A 13,818-nucleotide genomic window follows, 5' to 3' on the forward strand; every position below is an offset into this window, starting at 1 on the left:
TAATTTTAAATGAAGCTTCTTAAACATTTTGAAAACCTTGTTTACTTTACATACAACAATAGTTTAGTTATATAATGTAGACTTATAGAGAGAGACCTTCTAAAAAACGTTAAAATGTATTACCGGCATGCGAAATCTTAAATTAAAGTGAATAAATGAAGACTCGGCACACCACTTCTGAAAGGTTGCCTACTCCTGATATACTTAAATAGATTCCCATATGTAGTTTTTGTCAGGGCATTTTTCAGTCACTAAACAAAACAGCTACCATGACTCTGAAAAGCATTTAAGCAATCCACGCCTTCTGGAAAAGTTTCAGTAAACACCAGTTGTGCAGGAGTTCGGATACTTAAGACAATATATGAATACTCCAGGGAGAACAATGTGTCTAGTTAAATTAGTTACTGCACATTCTGTAAAGTGCTTCACATTTAATTGTTCAAGAACCAGTTTCTAGGTTCAAAGCAAGCCTAGGGCTTTGTTTTTTCTTTTTAAGTGGACATGTGTCAGGTTTGTTAAAATTGTTATAAAGTGAAAGTGAAAGTCCTCCAAATTCTAAGTTATGTTTTTGCTCCCCCTGCTGTACATCCTTATCCTCAGTGTTGCGGTATACTGAAACCAGTAATACTGTGGCACAGTGAATACTGGTAAGAGAAAGTGCAGTAACAAAAGGAGTCACCTAGATTTCAGCTCAGTTCACAGGACGGGGAGGAAAAGTCTGTAAAATTGCAAAAAAAAAAAAATTTGGTTTGAAAAATAATATATGGAAACTTCTAAGAGAGGGTAAAAATGAATTTCACCATTTAAAAAAAACACTTGCCTTTCAAATAATGTTATGGCAGTGTACATAAAAAGCTGTAAAACATCAACATTACAATACTGGTAAGTCTATACAACTACCAGAAGAAAATGGATGTATAGCGTGTATTTTTTTATCTGTTTTAATTTCTAACATTTTCTTTTTCAATTTGTCTTATGAGTCCAAACTCAAATGTCTTTGTTTTTGTCTTCAGAAAAGAGGTGACGACTTTGAAACGGTCTCCTTCTGGCTATCTAACACCTGCCGATTTTTGCACTGTCTGAAGCAGTATAGTGGAGAAGAGGCAAGTGCCACTCCTGTTTTTTAATTTTTACCATATGATTCATATTAGACCTTTCCCTTAAATTTACTGTTTTGTTAAAATGCAAAATGAAAATAGGTGCAACAGTTAATGTGCACTAACCGTTCAACTTCAAAGGGTGGGTTCAGATATGGCATGGTTCACAAATGAGGCATATTTGATAGTGTCAAGCAAGTTCACACTGTTTTCACAGCGTTTGACCATTCAAAATCATTGATGATCTTTGACCAAGAAAGACAGATGACTGGCATAGTAAGGGCCCAGACCAGATAGGCTTGCATAGTGTCATCATGCCAGTGTTATCAATCTGTGTTCCCATCAGAACTCAAAGATAGGCAGAATCTCTAAGAAACACCTCGGGGTTTTGGAATAGGTGGTGGTAAGTTAGTAGATGGCACTGAAAGTCCATAGTGAACCAGTGTCCCAGCATGGTGCTAGCGGGCATCATGCTGGAGGTGCCATCTTTCAGAATACATACGAAATTAAGGTTTTAGCTAATTCTGGTAGTTAGAGATGCATGGCACTATTTGTAAAAATAAGGATGTTAGCCCATTAGCCCTGGTGTCCTGGACACATTTCAAGTAAGGTAGAACATAGTTACCCATCTGATTCCTTCCTGCAAATTTAATTAGATATTATGGGAGGGATTCTCTCCATAACCATCCAACGGAGAATTCCCCAAGATAAAACTGGAGGGTGGGATCTCTCACCTGCCGCAAAGCTGGCATAAGTGTCTCCTGCACCAGACGCTGCCCACTGCCATGCAGGATGTGGGAAGGAGCTCACTCAGCTATGCTGAGCCTCCACTGGCATATGACTGTGCACCAGTGGTGTATGTTGGCGCATCTCTGAGGCTTTACAAACTCACAGCAGGGCACCGACTAGCCCAAAAAATGAGAGGCTCTGACACTTTCCACCCACCCACTCTCCTGCACTGATTGGAGATTGACCACGAGAGAGAATCTGGCCCTGTATCTCTGTTTAGAAAAGGAAAGGAATAATTGTGCTGCCTTGCTCTAAGCTTGTAAATCCTATTCACATCTCACTCCAGAAGTGGCCATATTTCAATGCTGCATGAAGTGATCTCCCTCAGTGTAGTGTTTATATTAGTTTAACTTTCTAATGTGCTCTGTAATCCTTCAAGATGAAAGGTGTTATGGTGGTGGCAAAATTAGTTACCTGAATATTAAAAAAAGACACGGTACGTCTACACTGCACATTCTTCTCAGCGGCATGTAGAGTAGATATGCTACATTCCTCCTTACATGGGTCTAAATCGCAGTGTAGACAGTGAGGCACTGCTTAGGCAAGTAAAGACATTCCTGAAGCCTCTGGGTATGTACCCTACATGCTCTCTACACGCCTAAGCAGTGTCCCGCTGTCAGAGCCTTTCCCCACCACAGTAAAAAAGACTCTGGCAGTGGGGCACGGCTCTGGTGGGGGGAAGCAGCAGGGCAGAGCTCCGGAAGCTCCCTGCTGCCTCCCTCATGCCAGAGCCTTTCACTGACACGCTGTGGTGCGGATGTAGACTGCTTTTCATTGCAGCATGTAGCTATCCTACACAATACCGCAAGAGGTGTGCAATGTAGATGTAGCCTTAGAGGTCTTTAAATGAGCCTGTCTAGTCATACAATTCTTTAAAGGCCTAGAAAGACTATTTATTTGTGCAGCGGGAAGGTAGTGGCTTATTTGTAACTGCAGTAAATGCCTCAGATACTTGAAGTTTCAAAGCAGTGTAGCCTGATCTACAGATTATGTATTAATTATATTGATTACTTACGAATCCCGGGTTATCATTTTGAGGGTTGACAGGTTTTTATCCCAAGACCAGGCCCAGTATTATTCAAATTATTATATAGTTGGAAACCCCAGTGTGCACAGTTGCAACACTCACTACAGGAACTCTTTTATATATTTACAAATAGTTTATCAATACATTTACACAGTCACAAACACCCCAACTCAGTAAGGTAGAAAGAGATACTACAGAATGCACATCTGCACACCCATATACTCACACCATCCCTTGTAGAACAGCCTGAACTGTTAGCCATCATCTTCCTCATCACCATCACCTCCCCCTCATCACCAGTAGCCAACATTCTGGCACCTCCCAAGGACTACATCTCCTTCTCCTACCGCCCCTAAGCTGGGATGCAACTTGTATAATATGATACGCTGACACCACAATGTTTGATGCAAGGGTTTTTCCCCTTTTCCTTATTTGTATTTCCTCACCTTACTAATGTTGGAGTGTCCTTCTCCTACAGGTTAGCATATCAGTGAGCTCAGTTTATTATCATATATGTTAATTCATTACCATGACCCTCTTGTGGTTAGGTATCTGTAGATGTAGCTCATGTACCTGTTAAGTATGTCAATTCATTGCCATAATATTCTTGTGGTCGGGTCATGTTCCTGTGGTCAGAAATTCCCCTTTAACACTCTATTTTTAGCTCCCCGATACCTGGCGTTTCCGTTGGGCCGTTTATCTGTTTTAAGTTTATCTGTTTAAAGTTCATAGGCCTCAAGCCTTATGCTAACTTGCTGAAGCTAATGTCTGACAAGATACAGACGTGTAGGTTCCTTGCATTAATGCTGAATGTAATGCAAAGCAGTGAATATAATAAAGTCAAGCTCGACCTATGACAGAAGTCATGTGATCCATATCCAAAATGCAAATCCAAGTGTTAGCTGCAATAAGAACCAACTTTTAAATGAAATGTTTTGGGGATGTAAGAGGGAGGATGGGAATGAATTTTCAAAGGACTATTACTCACCTACAGTAAGAAAAAATATACGTGCTATTTTTTTTACATTGAAGCATTTGTTTCCATTGTTTTGTGAATTCAGGGATTTATGAAGCACAACACACCTCGTCAGAATGAACACTGCCTCACCAATTTTGACTTGGCTGAATACAGACAGGTATTGAGTGACTTGGCTATTCAGATCTACCAGCAGCTCGTCAGAGTGTTAGAGAATATTCTGCAGCCAATGATTGGTAAGGCAAAATTAAATTCCTCTAACTTTCCAGCTACATTAATCAAAAGAAATTTCTTCCTACTCAATGAGAATGGTGGTAGTATGTGATCTCTTGTATTTTCCCTTAAGTGGTACATTTATATTAAAGCACCCTACTAGTATTCTGTTTATAAATGACTCGTATAAGCAGAGATCAGGGAGAGAGAATGAAAGCGTAACTCTGTTGCCGCTCCCCCCCCCCCCCCCCCACACACAATGACAGAATAGCTGGATGTACCTTATAAATGCTTGTAATAAAGTAATAATATTATCAGCAGTGAAATAGTTAACAATGTTGATATTTAAATTCACATTTTTTTTAAATTAAAATGATTTATTCTAGATCTCTAAGCAAAGCCCATTACATTAACGTATCTTCCCTTAAGACAATATTGACATTTAAATTTTCTCTAGGCTTCAGAATCAACACATCATTTAGTTGAATGGAGCAGCTCTTTGCTCCACTGGAGCTATTGCTTATCTAATTGAAGACTCAGGAAAACAGTACTGTATTGAGCCACATTCAGGCTTTCTTTACAACCCTACAGACTAGGCTCTTTTTAAAATTGTAATGGAAACTTAACTTAGATTCTGCAGAAATTAGTGGGGCAATTAGAAAAGAGCTGGAATGATACAGTGGTGGCCAATAGCAAGCTCAGTCTACTCCTTGTATATAAATATTAATTACTATTGTTTTGTAAAACTGTGTATACATTTGGGCATTTTTCAGCTATAGTAATAATGTTGTCAATCAAATGCAGTTTCAGGAATGCTGGAGCATGAAACTATTCAAGGCGTCTCAGGGGTAAAGCCACCAGGGCTGCGAAAGAGAACGTCCAGTATTGCTGATGAAGGGACCTACACGCTGGACTCTATCATTAGACAGCTGAACACATTCCACTCAGTAATGTGTCAGCATGGTATGGATCCGGAGTTGATCAAGCAAGTTGTCAAGCAAACATTCTACATCACTGGGGCAGTAACCCTGAATAACCTCCTCCTGCGCAAGGACATGTGCTCCTGGAGCAAAGGGATGCAGATACGGTGAGAGCGCACTCCATAGTATTTTCACTTGCCTCTTAAATGTACCATTGGCTGTAATAATGAATTTGTTAAGATCAGATAATTCTTTTGAATAATAGTTGTATTTAAGCGTTCCATCTAAGAGAGAAGTGTGCTGGACTCCTTTATGCTGATTTTGAGGGTTTCTCACCAGGAAGTCATTATTTAATTTAGGGTTAAATTCTGATTCCACAAACAAAGCTTCTGTAGGATGGAGTTAGGGAGGAAACAAAATTAATTCCCTTTTATGTGCAAGTCAGCCCAGATGGGCAACACCTGCTACTGCGCAATATGGGGGGGGGGGTAACAAATGTTCCTCATTGCTTAATCTTGTCAGTTTGTGGCTCAGTGGACACATGATGTGTTTAGATCTGTTGTCGCTCCTCTTTTTCCCAATACGGGACACATTTTATTCATGTTTTTGGTGTCTGTTGCCCAGTATATTCTGTTTGTATAGCGTTATCATATTCATCTCCTAAGAAGCTTTGAAAATCTCAGCCTACATATACAAGGGTGAAATTCTGCTTGTCTTAACTGCACAGAGTAGTCCCATTGAGGTGAATAAGGGGAACAGAGTTAGGCCGTACATCTGAACAGAGCCAAACAAGGAGGAGAAGCGGTAGATAGTGTGTTTGGCCATTATTTTCAAATATTCTTTGGAACTCAGGGTGCGAAGGCTTTTAATGGCACAGCATAGGGTTATTAAACAGGCCTCAGGAAAATCAATTGAAGGGGAGCTGCTATGGAAATAAACTTAATGGAAATTATAACTAGGTACTGTGTGAGGGAAGTACCCACAAAAACAAAATATGGGCGTTAATTAAATAAAATCTAAAGCTCTTGATATTTGGTCAGACTTGAACAGTCAGAGTGAAAACATTCTTGAGGGGCTTCCTCTTTTAACAGGTACAATGTGAGTCAACTTGAAGAATGGCTACGTGACAAAAATTTGATGAATAGCGGGGCTAAAGAAACACTGGAGCCTCTCATTCAGGCTGCACAGTTGTTGCAGGTGAAAAAGAAGACGGATGAAGATGCAGAAGCCATTTGTTCAATGTGCAATGCTCTAACTACTGCACAGGTAATCCAGCTGTTACATTTATGTGCACCTCTAAACTGTGTTTTTCTAGACCTGCAGGTGCTTCCATCTCACAGAGATTGGGTATATCTGCTCATGTTGTTGTAAATAAGCATAATGAAAACAGAGGTCGAATGGGGTAGTGGGTCCTCTCCCAAGGTCTGTGCACAAAATAAATTCCAGGTTGTACTGCTTTAACTATACCAGTATAGTTAAGATGGCACCATCTCCCTAATGTGAATGCAGTTATAGGTGTGCAAAAGTGCCGTATACTAGTATAGCTAAGGGGAATAAGATACACTGGCATAAAGCTCCTTTATACCAGTGTAATTGCATCCATACTCAGGGTTGTACCAGTATAGTTATTTCAATTAAAAAAAACACTACAACTGACCGAAATAGTTATATCTGTACAAAAGCTGTGTAGGCCAGGCCTTTGACTCCAAGAATAAGAGATGTCTGTGTGCCATACTACTGTGTGCCAGCCCAATCCCAATCCCAATCCCTGCATCAGAAATGTAGAAACACCAGTTGCTTTTGCACTTTGAGAAAAAGTTCCAATTTCAGAAGTTTCAAATTTATAAAAAAAAAATAGAATCATGAAAAAAGTACAGAGAATTTTACTTAAGTTAAAGAAGTATATTCCGTATCATTTGATGCTCCCCTTGCTTATGTCTGTCTTTTCATTGGTTTGGGGTCTTCGTCCTGCATTTATGGCTCTAACTTGTTCCATTTGAAATCAGTGGAAATTTTACTAGAGTCTTTGATGGGAACAGGATAGGGTCCAAAATGTAGGACCAAATTCAGGTAGAAGAAGTAGCAACATTTCCACTGACTTCACTGTATTTAAGATATTTTTGCTGCTGATTGATTGTCCTCTGGTAATTTCCACAGTGTGCTAGGCACTGCCCCCACATGTGTCAAGACAATAGTCCCTGCCCCAAAGGACACACAATCTAAGAAGACAAGTGATGTATGAAGGATGGAGAGAGCAAGCAAGCGCTAAATCTTACATTTTAAAAACAGTCGTCAACCTCTAATCTCCTCCTGTGCTGGTATTAGCTGATCAATTTTGTGTAGCTGTCATGGAAGAAGTAGGATTTGTCAGTGTGCCAGGATCAGCTGTTTAATAATATTGTACAGCTATATATGTTCACATAAAAAAATGTAAAAGGCTTGTTTATTTTAAATATGTGCCTTAATTTCTTATAGCATATAGCAATTTCTTAAATGAGTAAGAAAATTCCTAATGTATTGATTTGAAAAAAACTGTAACCAGTACTTGTAAACAATTAATTTAGAAAGGTATTTTTAAACATTAAGAATAGGGTGCATATATATTTAAATCAACAATAGACTTAAACCAAGAACTGTTGTTTTTCTCCACAGATTGTAAAAGTTTTGAATTTGTATACTCCAGTTAATGAGTTTGAAGAAAGGGTCTCAATATCATTTATACGTACGATACAGGTAAGACTGTTTTTTGCCCCACATATTGTTTGCTTAGTTCCACAGGAACACATCAGTGAGCTAAAATAGGTATTGTCATAAAGTACAGTGCGATATTCAAAGTGAAGTAAGCTTGTCAACCACATTTTCTTTTCTTCTTCTGTAATACAGATGTGATACCGAGACGTTTATGTTTATTGTAGGCTGTCACAATTTGTGCTAGTATTTGCAGATTTAAACTAATGTAGACTTTTTTAACTTTCTATCACTATTTATTTTTAAAATGAATTCTAGGTACCTGATTTTCAGAAGATGACATAATTTTTCTATCTCTGTATCTTTATTTGTGCACACTCCACTGTGCCCACTTTTCAAGTATTAACGTTTGTAAATGCAAGTGATGGAATTTGTACAGGCAAAGCCCATTCATTCACATTTTTTTCACACAAGAGATCAATTTGAGACTTCTTTGAAAACTGAGCCATACGTATCAGAAGTTCTCAATTCAGCTCTTCTAATTTGGAAAATATGAAACATTTTGAAAATCCAGAGGAAAACTGGCTAGTTAGTTCATTTTTAAAAATTATTTTTTAGAGTTGCTCTTCCTGGTATCTATTAGGGCAGTGTTTCCCAAACTTGGGACGCCGCTTGTGTAGGGAAAGCCCCTGGCAGGCCGCACCAGTTTGTTTACCTGCCCTGTCCGCACGTCCGTCCAATCGCGGCTCCCACTGGCTGCGGTTCACTGCTCCAGGCCAATGGGGGCTGCGGGAAGCAGTGGCCAGCATGTCCCTCGGCCCGCGCCGCTTCCAGCAGCTCCCATTGGCCTGGAGCAGCGAACCGTGGCCAGTGGGAGCTGCGATTGGCTGGACCTGCTGACGGGGCAGGTAAACAAACCGGCTCGGCCCGCCAGGGGCTTTCCCTACACCAGTGGCGTCCCAAGTTTGGGAAACACTGTATTAGGGGAACAATAAGATTGATAAGGGAGACTGACAAGATAAAACTGAAACAAAACAAATTAATCATTCTGGATACTCACCGAAGAGGTACAGTTAACATATGCCAGACAGGTCTCCTACCCTTTGCAGAAAATCTAAATGTTTCTTCAGTTTTTGTTATGAAGGAAAGACATGCAGATCCAAAGCTGCCCAGAGGCAGCTTCAGTTTATGTGCACAACTGTTATAAAGGGTCCAGATCAAGCTGCCAAATATACATGTATATATTTTGCACTGATCGGTACTCAAATATTTAGTATGACAAGCTTAAAAATTCTTACTTTTTACAAAAACTCATGTTTTCTTTTTAATATTTTCTTTCTCAAGAGAATGTTTAAAGCCCACAAAGTAATGATAACTGAAAATCAAGTATAACTGATTATAAGCGCCAATGGGTTTTTCTTTTTACAAAAAAAGCATGATACTAAACAACTCAAATGCAACATGATTTTTTTTTTTATCTGCCTTTGCTGCGAGATGAAGTATTAACACAACCCATTTCTTATCTTTTGTAGATGCGTTTACGAGACAGGAAAGACTCTCCTCAGCTGCTAATGGATGCTAAACACATCTTTCCTGTTACTTTTCCATTTAATCCATCCTCCCTTGCATTAGAAACCATTCAAATTCCAGCCAGCTTGGGCCTAGCATTCATCTCACGTGTCTGAACCAAGGATGCACTGTCAGCTATTGACAATGAGTCTGTTGCCTGAAATCTGAATCCATTAAAACCATAGTGAGCCACTGAAAATACGTTTTTGAAGGGACAACACTGTATATGCCCAGATTTTTAGTATGGGTAGCTGCAAATCTACATAACTGTACCACAACTGGAAGGCTGGCAGAAAGATGTGCATTTGTATAGGTCATTATTTTCATGTAGACACATTACTGATTGTTACGTTTCCAGAGTATGAATATCGGGCTTGGGCAAAAATTGTCTTCAGCTGCCTAGAGACATTTTTAGATCTTTAGTAACATATTTAAATAGTGTACATTAAAATCCATACACAGTCTGCTCATAGGCAGGGACCAATAAGGACAGACACGGTACTATAAGTGGAGGACTGGAAGTAATGCATTTTGTAGTAGAATACATAGTCATGTAGGAATCTGTTTCTCCATTAGAGTTTTTGACAATTTAAACATAGCAAACTGGCAATATATAAAATAATTTGTTAAACAGCTTCCTTATTTATGTCAGTATGACATAAATTATGAAGTATTAGTCTTTTGGCTTACTATGCGATATAACATAGGTGTTCATTTGTTAGTACTGTGGTTTACTAAACATATTAAACTGCTGCTGAGTATTGTGTTCTTTAAAATGTATGACAGTATCCTTTATTAGGCACTAAAATAAGAAACTTCACTTTTTATTATCAACTTTGTTTACAGTCCAATGCAATCTATTCTTTTAACTGGATTTATGCAAATGTCAACAAATATCACCTGGAAAGGAAAAATGGTAACTAAGCACAAGTAGCACACTGGAAGTTAGATGATAGTTTTCTTTAAAGATAGGGCACTAAAATACTCGTCTTGTGACAAAATGAACAAAAGTCAGTCATGATTATAATATTTATTTCATATTTTGCAGTTGGTCAGGGTTTTTACTTTGTCCAATTTTAGTCCAAGGAAGTGGCATTATATTTTTTCAATATCCTCCATTTTATGTCTTTGCCACACTTTTTAAGATGTATTCTCAAATACCTAGAATGAAAGGAGAAATTCCTTGAGTAGTCCAATACCTTCATTAGTCTATATATTGGCTTCTGGAAACATACAACAAACATTGACTGGGAAGGGAGTATTTAAAATTGTGCAGTTTGTGAATCTATCCACATAGTTCAATGAACCTATTTAACAAAAGGGTTACTTCATGCTAGAAAAATAGTTTAAAAAAAGAATCTATAAAGTGTTCTGTAAGATCCAGACTGCACAATGAGAAATTATAGTTGTTTTGGCCTCTGCACTTCCAATCAGAAAGAATATTCCCCCTTTCACGCCTCAGATCTGCTCCAGTGTGGAATTTATATTTCAAAATGTACAACAATTAAGTCAGAGGCCTTGGTCAACACTCTGTTTCTGAATTTTAAAACATGGTCAGTGATGTATGGTTCAAATATACATATGAAAAAGTTGCACATTACTAAATTGCAGTGTGCAATATTTTAATGTATCATGCAACTTAGCATGAACATTTATTTCTTTAAAAGAACAGAAAAATATTCTATAGGTATACTCGTAAAATGTTCTGGTACTAATCTGGTACTAATCAGCCTGCGAACCTACAGAATAATTTTGCTATCAGCTGAGCAGACCAATACATTTCAGTTATGTTTTATTTGAGATATATACATGCACCTTATATATGGTGACTGATAAAATGTATAATAAAGAAAGCTTGATCTTTGTCAGTACCATTTTGAAATGCTTATGCCTTTTTATTTTCAGAAGTGTGTGCCCATTTTTTGTGTTTGATAGCTCACTACTCATATGTTCAGGTACCTACAAGTAAGAATTGCATCTTTAATTTGGATGATCTTTGTTAAATTATTTAAATTATTTTCATATGCAAAGTAAACCCAAAGCACTTCATTCAAATATGTTTGTTACTTTATCTCTGAGGCCAAGGATAATATAAGCTGGCTCCAAACACATTATAATATAATATGGTGGAGTGTACTAATCTTTCAAAGTTTCAGGAAGTACTGCACTTGTTAATATGTCCTGAAAAAGCCCTGGTATCCAGTAATAGCATAAGAGCAGGAAATAGGTGAAAACATTTAGAAAAATAGAAACTTTTTCCCTCCTGTTTAAATAAAACTGGCACAACAGTATATTTATACTGTAGATCAGGAAATATATCTACTACTTAAACACATAGTTATGAAAATTTATGTTAAAATGTATTTTTGTTCTTAAAATTTGTTTACCTGTATAAAGCCTTACTGCGTCTTGTTTCCTTAACAAAGTAGTAGTAAGTTGTTTATAGGTATTATCCTTAAACTCAGTGGTTTGAGTAGTGTTACATTTATATCACATTAAAAGTGTATGCTGCTTGACATGTTTTAAAGGAAAATATTTCTAAGTTGAAATAGATGTGTACTTGGTAAATCATCTAAAATTTTACATAACAGTATTTTACATGCACTTTTCAAAAAAGAATTTTAGTGTTGATTTATGATATAAAATATTTTTCACCTTAGGTTTAAGGTCTCTTTAAATAACCGTGGAAACAAATATGAACATATTTTAAAAACTTATATTTTTTCCTTTGAATCATGGTTATGCTCTTTTAATGTGGACACAACTTTTATATTTTAATTTATTATCTATTGATATAGTAGATTCTGTTGGATGCTGGAAATTATTAATTTGTCAACGTCCCTTTTGACATATATAACCATTCTAAAGATGTTGCACAATAATTACCTCATTGAGTTTGGTATAATTTTAGTCCAGCGATTATTTTGCTCTTGCAACATAATCTTCTATCCAAATTTTAACAAATTGCTACCCAGGCTTTAATCCGAGATGGAACTTGAAAGTGCTTAAAGAATTTTGCTTTATTAAATGTGATTAATCTAGTCTACTTGATCAGAATAGAAAGATATGGTATACTTCATCTTTGAAAAGTTTATTTTTTTTTTAAATCCGTTAACAGTTGTTCCATACCTGGAAACACCAGCATTTGAAAGTTGAAGATCTATATCATTTAGGATTTAAAACTGAACACATTTCAAAATATCATACAAGAATTCTGAGAGAATGACTTTTGTTTTTTAAGATGCTGATAATTCATCTGATAAATAAAAGCCTTTAAACAGGTTTTCACTCTATACCACCACAGTACATGGATGAAAACCGAAACAATTCAGAATGACATATGCTTTGAAATGTTGTTGTGTCTGATGTTGTATTTAGTAAACGTGTGCATCATAAACACTGTATCCTATTAGCTGTCACTGAAAAATGTCCAAATAAAAAACTCTACAGCTGTTCGTTTTGTTTTTTTTGTGAATATTTAAACAGATATATTCAAATGAGGCCCAATCCAACCCAATGGAAGCCACCAGGAGCCTTTCTATTGACTTGAAAGGGCAGTTGGTTCAGGTCCAGGGTGTCATACGTGCACAAACACACTCATACTGACAGAATCTTTTTCTGTAAATTCATCTATGTGTCTTTTGTTGTACAGAAAGCAATTCTGTCAGTAGGTTAACATGCTACTATTTCAAAGTGGAAAACAAATTATACTAATGAACAGAAGAAAATTAAGGTTGCGAATTAAACAAAAACACAGACTTCTATGCCCTGGAAGCTCTAAAACCAGATGGTGTCTTTAATGGAACTTTATCTTACTGTCATAAAGAACTTAGTGTATCCGACCAACTGTGACACTCCTGGGGATACCCAGGGCGGTGAGGAAGCCTTGTCGGTCGGTGCCTGGCAGGGGTCAGCTCCCCAACCCCACCAGCCACAGGTAACACAAGCATTCCCCTCCAGGCCTACACAGGCCCAGCTCTATCTATACAGGTTAGTGATAGGCTCACTCCAACCCTCAAGCCCTCCAACTGTCCCCCTGGACTGACCAGCCCTGGTCTACTGGATGTTCACTGAATTCACAGAACCTGCTGCTCCCAAAGAACCAGTACACACCAGCTTACCACTTTTACCTCAGGATCATCACTCTGCTTAACACACACCACTTAGATATGTTTATAGTGAAAACAAGTAAAAGTTTATTTAACAATGTAGCGGTGTGGTTACCCTGCTCCTGCCCTGAAGGGCTTAAAACAGCCCTGGGAGAGGGCTGTGGCAGAGGAAAGGCTGGGCTGATTGCACTGGCTGCAGCTGGGGCTGCTTTCGCAATCAGGGCCCAGCTGGCCCTTATAAGAGGGCAGTGGGCCAGAAGGACAAGGAGACACTCTCTAGCTCCTTAGCGAGAGAGAGACCTGGCTTCCTGGGAATCTGAGGAGGGTACCTAGGGTGGAGCAGTGCTGGGGAAGGGCAGAGGGAGCTGGGGAGCTCCAGCCTAGCTAAGCCCCAGGCTGCAGGCCGAGTTAAGGCCCCACATGGGTGCTA

General features: G+C 38.2%; 1 protein-coding gene across 1 annotated transcript in view; it reads left to right on the forward strand.

Moving 5' to 3' along the window:
* Positions 1-12,734, forward strand: part of LOC112106581 (unconventional myosin-Va) — an 82,067-nt gene extending 69,333 nt beyond the window's left edge. Inside the window, exons 32-37 of the mRNA XM_029910716.1 lie at positions 1,014-1,103; positions 3,975-4,125; positions 4,907-5,189; positions 6,114-6,288; positions 7,675-7,755; positions 9,243-12,734. Coding sequence (XP_029766576.1) covers positions 1,014-1,103; positions 3,975-4,125; positions 4,907-5,189; positions 6,114-6,288; positions 7,675-7,755; positions 9,243-9,395 — 933 coding nt within the window. The 3' untranslated portion in view covers positions 9,396-12,734. The remainder of the gene's footprint in view (positions 1-1,013; positions 1,104-3,974; positions 4,126-4,906; positions 5,190-6,113; positions 6,289-7,674; positions 7,756-9,242) is intronic.
* Positions 12,735-13,818: the final 1,084 nt, after the last annotated feature.

Source organism: Terrapene carolina, unplaced genomic scaffold (assembly GCF_002925995.2).
Source record: "Terrapene carolina triunguis isolate 2854851 unplaced genomic scaffold, T_m_triunguis-2.0 Scaffold67, whole genome shotgun sequence".
NCBI lineage: Eukaryota > Metazoa > Chordata > Testudines > Emydidae > Terrapene > Terrapene triunguis.